The following is a 17,500-nucleotide window of genomic DNA, read 5'->3' as shown; positions in this document are numbered from 1 at the left end:
AAAACTGCATTGCATTGTCCCTTTGACCTTTCATCTCTGACACAGCCATCCAACACTTAACGCTATCAACTACTGGCCCGCCAGTGACAGTGCTAGACGTCCAATAAATTTGACCTAGTTGCCAACCGTTCCCAGTTTAAATGGATTGGATCTCTGTTTCTGTCAATGGCACTGAACCATGATCGTTGCCTGCCAGCTCTACACACACTCTTTCACACACTATTATTATTATATATTATTTATTATGTGCGTTTATATATATATTTCAATATTTTACCCACCAAATAAAAAAATGGATAAAAAAACACGGTCCTATTTTTCTTTGGAATGAGCATGCGCACAAGTATGAGAGAGGACGAGAGAGGGAGTGAGAGGGGCGTGGTCAACGGATGGGGGCCGGTCTTCGTCCTCCTCAGCTGCCACTCAGTCTCATTAACTGCCAGCAGATGAAAGAGGGCACACGTACTTTGATCACACAACGAGGACGTAAAAGGCTGCTGTCTGGAATTTTTTAAAGCTGGATTCTTTTGCCTTTTTTTTTAAATTTCGTGGAGGTGGTTTTTTATCCTACATTCCGGGATTTATTCATTCACTCTTTTTCTTGGGAGCTACTGGTTCTGAGATGCCTTCTGGAGAACAGCTGGTTCGTGTCGAGACATATGTGGATTAATCTTCATTTTTTATGCCTTTCCCCTCCTCTAAGAACTGCACAAAAAAACAAAATGGACCTCTTTTTAATAAACCAGCCAACCACATGAGTGGAGTCTAAAGCAACTCTTCAAATTCATATCCATCCCTCCCTATTTTGTTTCCATCTACTGCAATCATCGTGTTGGTAAAATATGGAAAGTGAGGTTTTCAGCCCCCTACTGGAGCATTTCATGCTGTCACCATTGGTCTGCTGGGTAAGTACATCTACAGCAGAAGAATTTATCTTCACCAATTGATCATTTATTTGAGGTGGTTGCCCCCCTCTCCAAACCCTTGTCCCCTTTTTCTCAGGTGAAGACAGTGGGGCAGCCCATGGTGACCGATGGCAGCAAACTGTCAGAATATGTGCAATTATTGGATGGTGTTTACCTCAACGAGGTCATGCTTGAGATGTGAGTACACCCTGAATGCAACACAGCATCCCTTGGCTAAGGGTGAATGGGTTCATGAAATGGTGGTGCGCTGATTTAAAGTCATACACATCTGAAATATGTCGGAATTACCGTATTTTCTTGCATATTAGCCGCCTCCGTGTATAAGATGTGCCCTTAAAATCTTTGAATTTTACAATTTCTCTTGTCTAAAACGGCACCTGGTTCACCTCCATATTCATGGTTTTAATAGGGAGTGCAAATGTTACTTTAAAGGGAAAATCTTAATAAAAATCATCGCGCGGGGTATTTCTAAGGTATACTGTTAGAATCGTCTGCTGGATTGCACATTTCGAAAGGGTGTTGCTTGCACGTGGACAAATTCAAAAAGGAGGTCACGTGAGGAGTAAATCAAATCAAAATCAAAAGCCTTCATTGTCATCATACACGGCTGCGTATACCGAAATTGGTGGTGCTACTCCACAAAGTGTGTTTTCCCAGTAAAAGAACATAAGTAATATAAAACTCACATCCTGTTAAGGTAAATTCAAAAATATTGCACAATCTAGGATTGGATTGGATAACTGTATTCATCCCGTATTCGGGAAATTTCATTGTGACAGTAGCAAGGCAATATTATTGCACACCCCGAAGTTATTGCACAGAAGGGATTGTGTGTCGTGCTAACGCAAGTTCAGAGTCCTGATGGCTGTGGGGAAAAAAATGTCCTTAAGTCTATTTGTCAGTGCTTTGTGAGACCTGTAGCGTCTGCCAGACCAGTAAGTGTCCGTGGCAGTCTAGTTGGACATTCCTAGGTAAGATGGTGGCGCCCTGAGCGAGCAATGGCTGGCACAAATAATTTTTGTTTCATGTTTTATGCAAGATCCGTTTTTTTTTCCTCTTGAATTTGACCCATAGACGTCTAATTTGAAATAAATGACCGAATTGGCCGCATTGTCTTGCGTTATGGCGTTTTGTCTTTGTCACCTTGCAGTTTCGTGCATGTCAAGTCTGTGCGTATATTCGATTCATTCACACTATTCATTCACACTCGATTCATTCATTTTTTTTAGCGACAAATACGGCGAATATGTGAGAAAATATGATATATTTTTCTCAAATTCAATTCACCGTGTTTAGGAAAGTCTTTAATTGCATATGCTTTGTATTAATAATAATATTAATATAGTGACTTTTTGAGGGTATGTGCATTGCAATCAGAATGTGCCAACTATGTTGAAGTATTTTTTTATTCAAATATCAAATGAAAATTAATCAATTGTTGGATTGGGTGAAAGTAAAGACTTGTTCACAACCCTGAGAAATTTGAGTGAATAACTAAAAAATGAACACAAGAAGTAAGGATTTTAAAATGACTTGCCCTGTCAATGTTAGGATTCTGTGGGCGTGTCCAAGCCAACTGTCAATCACACTCCCGGTGCTTGCTATGTGTTTAGCAATTCCTAAGGAGAAGACTGTTAGTGAGTCTGCAGCAAAATATTAACAGTATTGTCTCCTGTTAAAATGATCAATACACATTATTGTCTGCAGATCTTGCCTTGCCCGTTTTAAAACTGCTAATTTACACTTTTAGTATACTATATAAAATGGTGAATGAAATCAACTCCTAACAATGAATTGATGCCAAAAAAAAAATTCTGGAGGGTCACATGTCAATTTACACCCATTGTTGTGGAAATGTCATGGCCAACCGGGGAACTGAGTTGAGGAGGAGCAGCTTAGGGGTATCAAAGTTGTCGAACCATGTTTTGTTATGCTCTTTCCAACTAGTATTTGAAGGACCACTCCCAATTTTGGTGCACTCTAATGCATTGACACGGTTTGGTTTATTGTGGTGTTGTGGCCATTTTTTGTCTTCAGTGGCCCTAATTTTCTTCTGTATAATGATAATAACATGATGATGCCAACTTAAAAAAATAGGTTTTGGATGTAACAGAATGACGATCGCCAGACGAAAATGTGACAGTTTCCGTCATGTTCACAAAGCGTGACATTTGCTTATTCTACGTCTAGTTACTTAGCCTCAGCCTGTGTATGGCTGTGTCATTCATGGGACATGTGCTGCGCGACCCCCTCCCACCGTCACCGGTGAGTGGTGATTAAAAATGACACCAAAGGAGGTTGGTGGTCGGAAACGGTGCGAGCACATATGGTCATATTTAGAATATAATCAAACCGAGAGAAGAAAGGCATGCATTTTCCCTTTTGAAGGGCATGGACCACAAACGTGTTGGCCACAGTAGCACTAGTATGAAGCTGAATCTCAAAGTTTACCATGCTGATATTTATCCAAAGGTAGGTTGTAACAAGTAGGCTTTTTGTGTTGTTGATAATGACGACAGGGCCTATGTCCGATTATTATTTAAGGTATCATAGATTATTTTCCAAAGAAAGAAATGACTAAAATATGGCTAAGATGTATTAGTGATGTCCTAATCTGATAAATGGTATCGGCACCTGATACGACTATTTTTGGAGTATCGGATTTGGTCACTAGATTGTGTCAGATCCAGTAGTTGCGTGTGTTTTCAGTACCATCGCGCTTTTCGGCTGCTGTAGATAAAACCATTATGCAAATAATTATGTCCGCTGAGTGGGGCTACATGTCGTTAGAATCTAATGACCGCAACAGATCATCGTGTAATATCGTAGCCAAACCATTTCCTGACATACAAACATTCATTAATCGTCCATACTGCGCATCCTCGAAAGGTTTGCAGCGGTTGCTGGAGCCTAACCCAGCTGACTTTGGACGAAAGGCAGAGTACACCCTAGACTGTTTGGAAGTCAGAAAGTCAGTATCGGGACATCCCTAGTAAGTATATTCGTCCAAAAGAAAACACCAAAAATGGAAACTGCTATAAACAATACTGCACCTATGATATCATATAGATTCTGTTTGAAGTACACTTGCATGTGTATGCATTATTCATTTTGTCTGCACAGGTTGGATTGAACTTTACTTTTTGTGGGGTGTGGCAATTTAGGAGTTCTCTCTCACATTATACATTAATAGTGTAACTAATCAAGTACCCAGTCTCGCCCTTCCCACCCTCACCTTACCCTCCAGGCACACATTATCTTATTCTTGAAGATTCTGGAAGCTGTCTGCTGCGTTAATGTAGGCTACACACAATGGGACCTGGTATGTGGGCCAATGAGGGGTCACGCAGTCAGGCGTCTTTGCAGACAATTATTGCAGGGACCCTTCGGCACCAGAACTAGTACACTTTTTGCCCTTGGTGGTCACAGTGTGCCATGCAACAACAAATTAAGTCATTGTCTTCCAATGATATGATCATTTTTCATTTCTATTAGGGATAAGGCAAATAGTTTTTACTATTTAAAAAAAAAACAGATGTTTAATTGATGATAAAATGTTTTTGGGCTGCCTAAAATTGGTGGGCCAGTCTGTCACAAAACGTCACCCATTTTGGTTGACATTTTTTTGTAGATGCCCTTCCATTGACATGATCATTTTTCATTTCTCTTATGTACAAGGCAAATCATTTTCTCAGTTTCTGAACAGTTTTTATCCTCATTAGGGTCACGGGGGCTGCTGGAGCCTATCCCAGCTGACTCCGGGCCAGAGGCGGGGGACACACTGAATTGCCGATTGCAGGTTACAAGGAGAGGGACAACCATGCGCACTCACACCCTTACCTAGGGGCAATTTAGAATGTCCAATCAGCCTACCATGCAGGTTTTTGGAATGTGGGAGGAAACCGAAATACCCCGAGGAAACCCACGCAGGCGTGGGGGTTACATGCAAACTCCACACAGGTAGACATGACCTGGATTTGAACCCAGGACTCCAGAGTTGTGAGGCCCACGCGCTAACCACTTGCACCACCGGGCCGCCCTACAAGGCAAATAGTTATTATTATTTTGAAAAATCAAATGTTTAGTTGATGTTTACTCTCCATTTTCGTCCCTCCTGTATGAAATCTCGATAATTGTAGTTTTTATTTATTAATTCATTTTGTTGTTCGTGGTGGGTGTGCTTAATCTTATTTTTCTAACATTTTTTTAATCCTATCTCACATTGACACACATATATACACGTATGTATGTATGTATGTATGTATGTATGTATGTATGTGTGTATATATATATATATATATATATATATATACATATACATATACATATACATATACATATACATATACATATACATATACATATACATATACATATACATATACATATACATATACATATACATATACATATACATATACATATACATATACATATACATATACATATACATATACATATACATATACATATACATATATATATATATATATATATATATATATATATATATATATATACATATACATATACATATACATATACATATACATATACATATACATATACATATACATATACATATACATATACATATACATATACATATACATATACATATACATATACATATACATATACATATACATATATACGTATACGTATACACACACTGACTCAACTCCTGTTGGTTGTGCTTAGCAATGTCTGCAAGTGAAAATACGAGTTATTTTTTAACTAACTCATTGGGTGCCACTGATGTTTAGTTGATGATCAAAACAATGTTTTTGACTAGCCCTATAATTGGTGGGCCAGTCTGTCAGACTAGAATGTCACCCCAAAAAGTTTTGAAGATGCCCAAAATTGAAAAAGTGGTCAGTGTTCAATTTTTTTTACATTCTGAAGATTAGCCCTCAAAACGAGGTATAATTGACTCCATAAACAACCTCACCTGGTTAAAGCATTAACATCGCCACACAGTTCTTGGTGGGTCAGAAGGGGGAAAAAAAACGCAAGAGTCCTCTGTTCAGAGCTTGGCAGCTGTGTGCCGCCTGACAGGAAGTGGCCAGTCACAGTCAACTTTGTGTGTTTGGGTGTGTGTGCACTTTTGTTGAACGCTTTTACGTCAGCACGAGACTCACACACTGCATGTGTGTGTGTGTGCATATGTATCTAGTTGTGTGGGTGTGCATTTGTTTTTGCAGTAGTGCAGCTGTCGGTGGTCTCGGCAAACTACCCTCCCACAAACGCACACAAGGCCCACTGTGACGGTCAGATTGTGGGATTGTGTTGATTGCGTTTGTGTGTCGGCTCTTTGTCTGTTGACTTGTTATTAGCATGACACCACCAGCTTGTTTAATTGTGTGGATTGGAATGCGTTACTAAGAAACTGCACTAACAGATTTATTTTTGGCCTGATTGCAGTTTGAAATACAACAAATTTCACATTTTACTTTACCATCCAAAAATTGAAGGATAAAATGGGCAATTAATCTGCACCTGACTGAAAGCCACTGCTGGCCTCATTTTGATATGGGATGTTTACATAGATTTGATCAAAAATCTCTTTGATAACCAAACTAACACCAATATGCAGAGTTGCATCCTCCTCATTCATATGCCTTGTCGCACAGTTTATTACTCCAGTGACCTAATGTTCAGCGGTTCGATCCTGGCTACGACTGCTTACGGTTTAAGTGTGTTTAGGCAAGAGCCTGAACCCTTAACTGCTCACACTGAGCAGTACCACCATTGGTGTATGAATGTGTGCCTGAATGGGTGAGCTGTTGTGAAGTGCTGTGTGCCTGACAAAATGTGCAGACAGAAGTGCAATGTATGCAAGTACTCTCTCTGTACCATCTAGTACAAATCACTCATGGTTAGCCTTGAATCTTTCAAACCCTTGCCATGTACCTGTTAATTGCTTCTCTTCTCACAAAGGTAGCAACCGGGCTAAAGGCGCCCTGGATAATGCACTTTGAGCACATGCTTCTAGACCTGATAACTCAGGATAATGAAACACTTGGTACTAGTAGGTAGGGATACTCTGAATGCACCTGAAGTGCTGTGATGCTCCAGTCTGCTAAGCAATGGAATTAAGGAAGCATGAAGCAGTTTAGTTAGAAAAATGCAGTAAACAGAAACACTGTATCTGGAAAGAAAAAAACTGCATTTGTACATGCATTGTTTGATAAATATTTCTATTTCTAGATTATTTCTTTCTGACTTTGTATTGTGGTGGGTTGGTGTCAGACAACATTCAACCGCCCCCCACCCCAAGGGCAACGTTCAGAGGGCAGTGGCAGGACATGGGGATTATCTAACGGTCCACACCCGACACCCAGATGGCAACCCTGCTGCCCCGCCTCCATCCTCTCATGACTGTCATTACCTAGCCAATTAGATGACCTCCTCACTGCTGTCAAAGTAATTAGCTGGCCAACTCAGTGAGGTGGAGCCAATTAAAAATCTTGACTCTGTGACAGGAGTCATGTTAGGATCCTGGATAGTAGACTACGGCTTTCACAAACAATCGTTTTGATAGTCGATTAATCGGCAATGATTTGACTAATTCCTTAAATGTAATTGCCCTGGGCTTTACATCTTGGGGCCCAGTAGGACTATATATGATGCAATTATGTAACTGTATCCTCGTTTGCCATAATGTAATGTCTATTAATTATAAGGCAAAAACAAAATCTGCTTTCAATCAGGACCACAGAAATTGGCTAATATTTACAATTTTTGTTAGTCAGAAAAAATAGACAGAAAACATACTTTCTCTTTTGAAATATTTTTATCTAAAACAAAATATTGGTTTCCGTGTATCCTATTAAAAATAAATAAAATAAAATGATAAATGACAGGATTCGAAACCGGCTCCAGAAACGATATGAAACAGTTTCAAGATCAATGTCTAAAGAACTAATCGTCTTTCAAAATCATTGTCAATTAATTTTGTAAACTGTGTTCATTAATTGTTTTACCATGTCAGCAATAAAGCTTCAGTTTTATTTGGATAAATAGGGAAATGTGTCAATTCATTTCCTACTATTGATGGAAATAGTTTTGCGTGAGATTAGGCCTTTAGGCTCCAGATTTGTAGGTTTTTCCCCCCCTTTTTCTTTGAGCTTCTTTTTAGCAATCTCCAACTGACAGTTTAAATTCAAGCTGCAGCAGAGATGCCGAAATGTCGTTGCCGAGTTGTTGAACCCCCCTACTCCTTGTTTGGCAACAACAAGCAGTAGTCTTGTAAATGTGTGAGGAAGTCCAGAGTCTAATTTTAATCCCACATCTCTGGCAGTCGTCTTTCTGGTTCTGGCGTTTAGGCAGTTAAGTGTTGGTTACCCTTCAAAACTGCCACAACCAAGAACAGGTAAAAACCTTAAGGAAATGTATAACTTTTTTTATTTTTATTAAATCAAAGTAAGGTCTCATTATGACAAAACCATTTGGTAGTGTAATCATTTGTCTGGAAGACCTTTGTTGGCAACAGGTGTCGCTTTTAAAGAACATTAGAGTTGGAAGTTAACAGCAAACCAGATTCCATTATAGGCTTGTTTGCTTTTATGAAGAAGACATAGGAGCTCGCTAAATTGAATTAACATCCCTGCATCCACTTACCTTCAGGAAGACCAGGCACACGATTGCTGATGTTTACTGTCCTTAACGATTCATCTCACTACCAGCTCTGGAATGTAAAGAATGGGTGGCAGGAGTAGAATAGAGATGAGACAGAGAAAGGGGTGAAAGGAATGCATGTGAAGACAAAACATGCTATGTGTCTCACAGTTTGATTTATACAGTGCTCCTGTCACCAAAGAGAACTATACCTTGATCTCCTAAAAAGGCAAAGCACAGTGGTACCATTATACTTAGGAAAATAATTTATTCTAGAAGTTTTATAACTTGGATTATTTTCCAAGTAGAGACATTTAAACATGGTAATTTGTTCCAACCCTTCTAAGATCCCGAATATTACCCCCTCTATATATTATGTGAAAAAAAAGAGGGGAAAAAGATGAGAATACATTTTTTAGCCATTAAAATTAATAAAACATGCAAAGACATTTGCCATTGGGGTGTATGGGCATGTGCGTGGTTTAGGGTGGATGAGGCGGTAAACGTTTGGCAGCTGAGTAAACATAAGTACACACAACTTAGGAATTTTAAATTTTGTTAAGATTCATGAAATACCGATCCAATAATGATAGTGACAATGATTGCCTTTGGCGAGCTGAGCGATAGCAAGGCTCTAACACACTGATAACAGCACAGCACATGACATAACAGCACAGACACAGGAAAATACATTGGTGCAGTCAACTGAACCTTAAACCATATTTGCATAGACCAGTGTTTCTCAATTATTTTCTGTTGCTCCCCACCTAGGAAGAATTGAACGGTTCGTGCCCCCGCCCACCGAAAAATAGTTTTTTTACTATAAAATTCTAAGTACAACTCTACATAAATCCATATGCGAACTCTACCAGTGCGTGTGCCACTGCTATAGACCGAGTGAATGAGCAATGACACTTTATTCTAGTCTGGCAAAAAGTTTCCTGAGTCACAAGCTCCCAGGTATTGCTTCACGCCCCCCCTGGTATCGCTCTGCGCCTACCTAGGGCGTCCGCCCCACTATTTGAGTAGCACTGGCATAGACTAGCATTTACTAAACTAATTCAATCAAACAACTGATCCTCTGATACTACCAACTTGCTCCCGGGTATTGCTTCACACCCGCCTGGCATCGCTCTGCGCCTACCTAGGGGGTCCGCCCCACTATTTGAGTAGCACTGGCATAGACTAGCATTTACTAAACTAATTCAATAAAACAACTGATCTTCTGATACTACCAACTTGCTGGCGTCACGAAAACTTCTAAAGTTGTCCAAGACATTCTGGAAATGCATGTGGCACGCACCTTGCCGCCCAAATGATTTTATTTTTCCTTGTTTAGATCGATTACAACTTGAATGATTGTGGTTATCATGAAGCATCCATGTCACAATAAAGTCAAACTCAAAAAGTTTGGACCAGACTTTAAACCAGTGGTCTTCAAACTATTCCACAAAGGGCCGCAGTGGGTGCGGGTTATCATTCCAACCCAGAAAGAGGACACCTCACCAATCTGGTGTCCTACAAGTGCAAGCAATGGATTGCAGTCCAGTGCTTCTTGTTTTCTGCAGAAATCTCATTGGTCAAAGTGTCTGTACTGGATCGGTTGGAACAAAAACCTGCACCCACAGCGGCCCTCGAGGACCGGCTTGGGGAACCCTGCTTTAAAGGGTTTTTTTTTCAAAAGAGAAATTGGAGAGTGTAGAATGGGGTATCAAATGAAACAAGAGGATCCCGATTGCCAATGTCTGGTATTGATGCATTTTGAACCACTTCATTTTGAAATAAAAGGGGTTGGGCCTTTTTTTCCACCCTCTTAGTAGAGTCATTCAGGCAAAATATTTGAGAACAAAATCAGTCTTGCATTCATTAAATATGTTTTATGTGTATGTCAAAATATTTGTTGCGCTGTCCCTATCAGGCGTTTTTAGATTTGATTCATTTCATTATCCTTGCGGGTGGTGCTGGAGCACATCACCGCCAACTACGTTCACCCGGTGGCCAACCAATTACAGGGCACAAAGAGACAGACAACCATTAACACTCACACTCTTACCTATTGTTCAAAAAGCTGACCATACATGTTTTTGGACGTGGGAAGAAACCGGATTACCCGAAGAAGCACGTGGGGAACATGCTAACTCCCCACAGAAGGTCCGAACCTGGGATTGAACCCTTAGTCTCAGAACTGTGAGGCCAAGCGTCCACCAGGCCACCACCATTTTTAGAATTGATTTTTCCATTTCATTCTATCAAATAACTGGATAAAAATTGGATAACTAGTACACTTTAAAATCCATCATTACTACCCCTATTACTGTTCATTGAGCAAACATTGTTTTTGGTCGTATTTCATGATTAATTGCGACCAAATAAACAACATTAAAGCAACACTACGCTAGGATGATGTATTTACTAATCTTTATTAAAGTGAGAGCTAATTTGTGGCTTCATTTAAGGATCACAAGTTCAATAAACACTTGACTCTGCTTCAAGTTCAACGGCAGTTGATTGCAGGTCTATGGCTGCAAGTGCTTCCCTTTTTGATATGGATTAAATTAACTCATATTTTCCATGAAGTGATTATGATTCAGTGACTGATTTGGTCTGTAGCATCACACTGAATAGGGACAAAAATTGCTGCTTGTTTGTTTAAAAAAAACAGATGTTTCCAAATGTCTCATTTTGATACATATTCTGTCTGCTTCAATTGACGTCTCGAGAATACTAGTCTAGCTTCTCAAAGAGGATTTGCATAATTTTAAATCAAACAATAGAATTTGTAATTGATCATCAAAACAGCCTCTGATTAGTCACTGAATAATTTTAACTGGCCAAATTTTTGTGTAGCTAACAGTGCAGCTGTGACCAAGTGTCTGGGAAGTACTGTTTTGTGCCAGTCTTGTGTCTTGGTATTTTTATGGTTCAAACTTACTATGTTGAAACCCCAGAAACACACAAATATATAGAGCTGAGAACCTCCGTCGAACGCATTTCAGGAGTAGCCTTGTCCCATTTCCGGAGTTTATCCGTAGTGAATGGGATTCACGGAAAATCGATATGCGCTGAAGTGCTGAAGTCGCACAAGACGAATCATTCGTCAGAACTAGTAACTCCGATGATTCACAATGAATGCACTCGTGTTACCGAATTCTTCCAGTTTACAGTGCAGTTGAATCAAGATGGCGGAAGCTGTAGCAATGGTGTGAATTTCGAGGCATTTAAATTGGATATTTTGTACTTTTCCGAAAAGGTTGCTTCAAAAAAAATTTAAGTGACAATTTTTTGGGAGTTTGCCTTGCATTTCTGGGTAAACTCCTGAAATTCCGGAGTAGTTGGCAGCTCTGCGAATATATTGACACAGAAATGCAGATTCAAGTAAAAAAGGAGCAAATGACATATTTTTCCCCCTCATTGTAATAGTTCATTGTTACTGACATATCCAGTTTTCGCTTCCAAAAATTATTTTTAAGATTAAAACTATTTTTTCCCCAACAGATTTGTTGACAATACATTTTTGGTATGTTTTGACGGGCTTTCCTCTAACACGTGGCCAAACGCAGCCTGTGTTTTCCCTTTTTTGGCGTGTGTGCGTGGCTGCCTATGTTGATGGTAATGTAGCTTGTCATATATAGGTTAACACGACTCTCAAACACACACAGCCAATCCAAGAGCGGCACAGGCCCATTGGCTGCCGAATTCGTCCTTCCGTGTACAAGCATTGGATGATTTGGCTTATTGACGCTCCATCTAGCTGCTTCGTTTGTCCGTCCATCTTGAGCCTTCTCTCCTTAATCTATTTGTCTGGCCAAAGCCTTAAGTTTACTGTATCAGCAAAACCAGGCAGGGGGTTAATAACTGGGATTTTTCCACCCGCCTACGGAAGAACTAAATCTTTATTTAGTCGCCTGGTGGTCCCCAGGGGGTTAAGTCTGAAGCATGCAGCATCAGCACTTGCATGGATTTTTGTCCTGTTGGGTCACCATGTTGCCATATTTATATATATATTTTTTTAAATATACTATACTCTTAAATATGTTAAGACATGTGCTGCTATTAATGGTGATAGATGTCCAATTCGTTTTAACTGGGCTGGCAGCGAATCCTTAAATCGGTCAAAAATGACCAGATGTCAATGGGATGTAATGAGTTAAAAAAGATTTGAGGATTAGGATGAATGGCGTGAATTAGAAAATCTTTATTGTTTCAAATTAATGATGGAGGCTGTTTTTTACATTAATATGCCATTGATCCTGCTACTGTTGGGACTAATTTGGAGTGTACAATTTGTCAGGTAGTCCATGAAAGATGTGCTTGCTTGTGTGATTTTACATGTGATGGTTCTCAAAGATTAAAAAATATAAAGCAAAACCCCCAAATTTCCAGAATTTGCCATAAAATAAAACTGGCCAACAATTTCTTGCTTTTTTGAGTTGGGTTCTAATTTTTGGTCGAAGATTTTAAATCTGCAATGTGTTGTTTTCTCGCTGCATTGCTTTTCATGCAGTCTGCATTTTTTTTTTTATATCCTCATTCGTGTTATTTACATATTTTTTTTACATTTTCACCAAATAATAGTTCAACCTCTCAGTCCGTTGCATAGTTTTACATTTTTCTGAATCGTCAACATTCGCATGCTGTAGTTGACTGCTCTAACAAATTGAGTATTCATGTTCTCCCTGTGGCTTTGTGGGTTTTCTCCAGCTACTCAGGTTACCTTTCACATGGCAAGACATACATGATAGGCTGGTTGAACATTCTGTATTGTCCTTAGGTATAAGTGTTGGCATAAATGGTTGTTTGTATCAATGTACCTTGTGATTGGCTGGCAACCTATTCAGTGTGCCCCTTGCCTACTACACAAAGTTGGCTGCGATAGGCTCCAGCACTCCCGTGATCCTTATGAGGATAAGTAGAACAGAGAATGAATGAATGAGTGAATGAATGTCACATTGCTCCTCTTGTTGGTTTCTTGTGTATGCAGTTTTCTTAAAACATGGCATACTTGGGTTTTATTTTGCTGCATATTAATTTTGGGCTACTTTGAGATTTGATATCAGCACCCCAAACTTACAGATCAAGATTTTTTTGGGGTGGAATAGGAATATTTCTCACCTCCTGATATGTTTCGGGCCAGTTTTAACATTGTAAAGTGTTGTGGAATGTGAAGAGGCGACCATTCCTACGCTGTTTGTTTCTCATGTACACACATTAACACACTAAGCCTGTCGCTCTGACAGGATTACAGCCTCCACTTTTTTAATTAAGGGTTTAAATAAAAGACCCCCTACAATGTTTTCCTTGAAGACCACGTGCTCGTTTGTGTGTGCGTGTCTGCATGATTGTGCGTGTGTGGGTCCAAGCAGGTCACATGACCACTAATTCAACCCATTAAAAAGAGCTCTGTGTCCTTCGGAGTAGCATTAATATTGCTGAGCATCAGGGGTGGGGCATGGGGGATGAAAAGACCAATTACTGCACACGGTGTGTGCACACTCATGAAGGGTGTGTTCAGAATGCTTTTAATTGAAGTGCAGATATTTTAGAAGTCTTTCCCCTTATCATGGACCACTGAAAAAAACACAGTCTTAAAATACCATTAACAAGACTCAAACTCTTGCAAGGCATGCATTTTTATTTTCTCTTTGACATTTAGGCTAATTGGGACCTCAAACAAAGAATGCTCTTTTTACATGATGTAGTTTCTGAGAAAAATGACCACATCATAAGTGGACGCCAGGCCTTTGTAGTCCTAAATTTAACATTATAGTATTTGACAACCAAAAATGTGATTTCCACACATGTGGATGCCAGCTCATAGGAGGTTAAAACATGCGAATTGTCACTAGAATTGCATCTAAATTAAAATGTTTGGAGAAAAATCTTATATTCCTACCTCAATAAAATGGTATCCTTTTTGTTACACCTTGAGATTACTGCATTTTCATTTACTATGATGTAATGTAATGTACCGTACTTGTAGAACTGTCTCCAGTGGAGGCACCCGTTTCGTTCATGAAAATGTGCTTCAGTCTATGACCTATATATGAGGGTCAACCTTCCGTAAGTGTGTGGGGGAGGAGACGGCTGCCTCTAAATGTATGCATGTGTGTTGTCATGCATGTTGAGTCTGCAATGTTAAAAGATAACGCGTGAAACCTTAAAATATTATTAGTCGGTCACAGTAAAACAATGCCCAAATGTTTTAAAGAAATATCATGTGAACTCATTGCCATGCCATTGGCGCTGATGGACGTCACATCCATTTGAACTGTGAAGGGCAACGGTCCTTGTTTTCGAGGTAAAATGAAAATAGACGTTGTGCGAATACACAGAATGCTCACTGAAACGTGTTGACACCAGCAATAACGCCCTTCATTGCCCGTGCTACATCAAGCGTCACATTAAACACATATAAATCAACACAGATCCTGTTACATTATATATAAGGACATGAGGAAGCACCTAAAAGATTTATAGATCAAACACCTTTGTGCAACATTGTTTTCAAATGATTGTTGTAATTTTTCATTTCACTCCATGCAAAGGTTATTTCGCGTGAGTTGGAACAATCAAATGATTGTGATGTAGTCTTCCGCCTTTCCAAGAATATAATGAAAAGTTAGCAACATATTCGTATGATGTTTGTTTGTACCACAACTCTTTATGGTTTGAAAATTTAATAACAATGTAATTGAGTCACATCATGTTATTTCCCCACCAGAAATCCCAAAGCCACAGTGCAGAGGACCAACAAGAAGGTGAACAATGATCCCACCCTTCGCATTCAGAACCTTTCCATTCTCATCAGACAGATCAAAGCCTACTATCAGGTAAAAGATTTATTTTCTCAGGGACCAACATTTTGTCATTAAAAAGTCACTAACTTTTCTATGAGAATTCATTCATTCATACGAAGAGAAGCATAATGGCATTCTGTTATGTTAAGTGATTACACTGTGCTATGTATTTTGGGTGAGTTGAACTTAGGTGGAAAAACTCCTATTTTCAAGATTTTCAAACCCCTTTTAAAAGGGGCCAATTTGATCTGCTATTGATCTGCAGAGAGCTTTGTCCTGTGTAGTATGTATTAGCATACACAATAGTAGCATTTAGATATTTGTGTTGTCAATGTACTACAGATAAATCCATCCATTTTCAACATCGCATATCCTTGTCAGCGTCATGTGGTGCTGGAGCCTATCCACCCTGAACTCAGCCGAAATACCCTATACTGGGTGTTTTACATGGTGTATTTATTTATTTATTGGGAATGTCAGACTCCCAGTTCAAAATAGATTGGGTGTCTATCACTATCAACAGACGCAAATAACTAACTAAAAGTTAGAATGCACCAATTTAACATTCATTATATGCGGATAATTTAAATGTTTGTTCTAGGAAACATCTTAAATCTGATGTGAAATGTTAGTTTATTAATAACCTTTTATGTTGTAAAATATCTTTCAGTTTGGCCCACAGTAGTGAGGGGTAACTTTATCTCCCCAAACAAATCAATCCCTACTAGGATCAGGATTTCTTAAACCTAAAGCTATGAGTTAAAACCATTTTTTATTGGCCTGTTTTAGTGGTCAAACCAAATGTACTTGAATTATTTTTTTTGAACCAAAACGAGCTGATGACAGGATAAAAACCGTTTCTTTTAAAACCTCTGCTTGGTTAATTATATCTTCACATGGTAAGAAAACAATAAGCCTCTTCTATCTGTGCCGCTTGGCTTAATGCTCGCTGCTTGTCTTGCGCCTCGCTGTGTTTTAAACGTGTCGTCACCTCTGGGGCCCAGCATGTATTTGTATAGGATATATGATACGGAAAATTACCACATGGACTGAAGAAGTGTACAGTAGCTTCTTTGAATGGTAAATGTGTGTCATAGGGTCAGATCTGCCCAAATATAAAATAACTATATCACTAAATGCAGTGTTTTCTCCAAGTTTTATAAACCTGGTGGGTCACCATGCCCCCCACCCCTCCCCAGGCTAAAACACTGCTACAAAAGTATTAAAAGTATAAATATTTTAACCGTGTCTGGTGATAGGTTTGAAAGGGCTATTGTGATGATTGATATATGCCCCAGCTCTCTGCTATTGCACTGTATTGCATTGCATTATATTTTTGTTTGTTAAAACTGTATTTTAAGAGTGTGCCATTATTTAGTAAGGCCCTGCATTTACTTAAAGTAGTTAACAGGTGGTTTGTAATAACAAAAAAGGTTATAATTTCCACTTTCTTGTCAACTTAACATTTTTATATATTATTACCCCAAAATACGGGCAGCCGTTGAGGTTCTCTAACACCAAGAGTTAGCAAGTTTTCTGGGAGAAACTCTCTAAATAGCTTCAAATATTCATGAATACATGTTATTTTTCCCTTTTCAATATGCCTCAATTTGATGTATTTTTCCAGTTTTATTTTAATTTTTTAGATTTCAACATTTATTTCAAATGTATTGATTTTATTTTTTAGCCTAGACATACTGTACATACATGTTTTTATTTATTTTTTGTGTGAGTCTCTGTTCTGGATGAAAAAAGCCAATTTCTGCTTTCCTGTGGTGAATCTGGTCCCTTATCAGTTTTTCTCATTTCCTATTTGCACGGCAGCAGACGAAGCCTTTCTGCTCTATAAGCTAATGGGTTTAACAGGTTTTCAGTTTACTGGAGCACTCGGGATTCTCTATGCTCGACTGCTTTCTCAGCTTTTTGATTTTATTTTTAAATTTAATTTACTTGTTTATCTTTTATGTGTGCCTTGGTTTTAAAGCAGATGTCCAATCATGCCACATGGGCAAAAGGTGGGCTCTTTCTGTGGAGGGCTTTATTGAATTATGGTTCCATTGGTGTCAAGAGAAAACCTAATGCATTAACGCACTCATTTGAAGCATCCAAGGCAGACACTTGTAGACCTCGAGACCCTCTTTGTGCTGACCCTCCCCC

At 39.0% G+C, this 17,500-nt stretch overlaps 1 protein-coding gene across 8 annotated transcripts in view; it reads left to right on the top strand.

Annotated features, from left to right (window-relative positions):
- The first annotated feature begins 426 nt into the window (after positions 1–426).
- ccdc88ab (coiled-coil domain containing 88Ab) overlaps positions 427–17,500 on the top strand; it is a 73,088-nt gene continuing 56,014 nt past the window's right edge. For all 8 annotated transcript variants that reach the window (XR_013303852.1, XM_077613148.1, XM_077613146.1 and 5 more), the window contains exons 1-3: positions 427–905; positions 1,003–1,103; positions 15,268–15,376. Coding sequence is in view for 7 of the 8 variants with exons in the window: in XM_077613148.1 (XP_077469274.1) it covers positions 843–905; positions 1,003–1,103; positions 15,268–15,376 (273 nt within the window). In the remaining variant the exon portion in view is untranslated. The remainder of the gene's footprint in view (positions 906–1,002; positions 1,104–15,267; positions 15,377–17,500) is intronic.

This window comes from Stigmatopora argus, chromosome 11, assembly GCF_051989625.1.
Source record: "Stigmatopora argus isolate UIUO_Sarg chromosome 11, RoL_Sarg_1.0, whole genome shotgun sequence".
NCBI classification, from domain to species: Eukaryota; Metazoa; Chordata; class Actinopteri; order Syngnathiformes; family Syngnathidae; genus Stigmatopora; species Stigmatopora argus.
The sequence above is the reverse complement of the archived record's forward strand: the minus strand, read 5'-3'. Positions and strand labels throughout refer to the sequence as shown.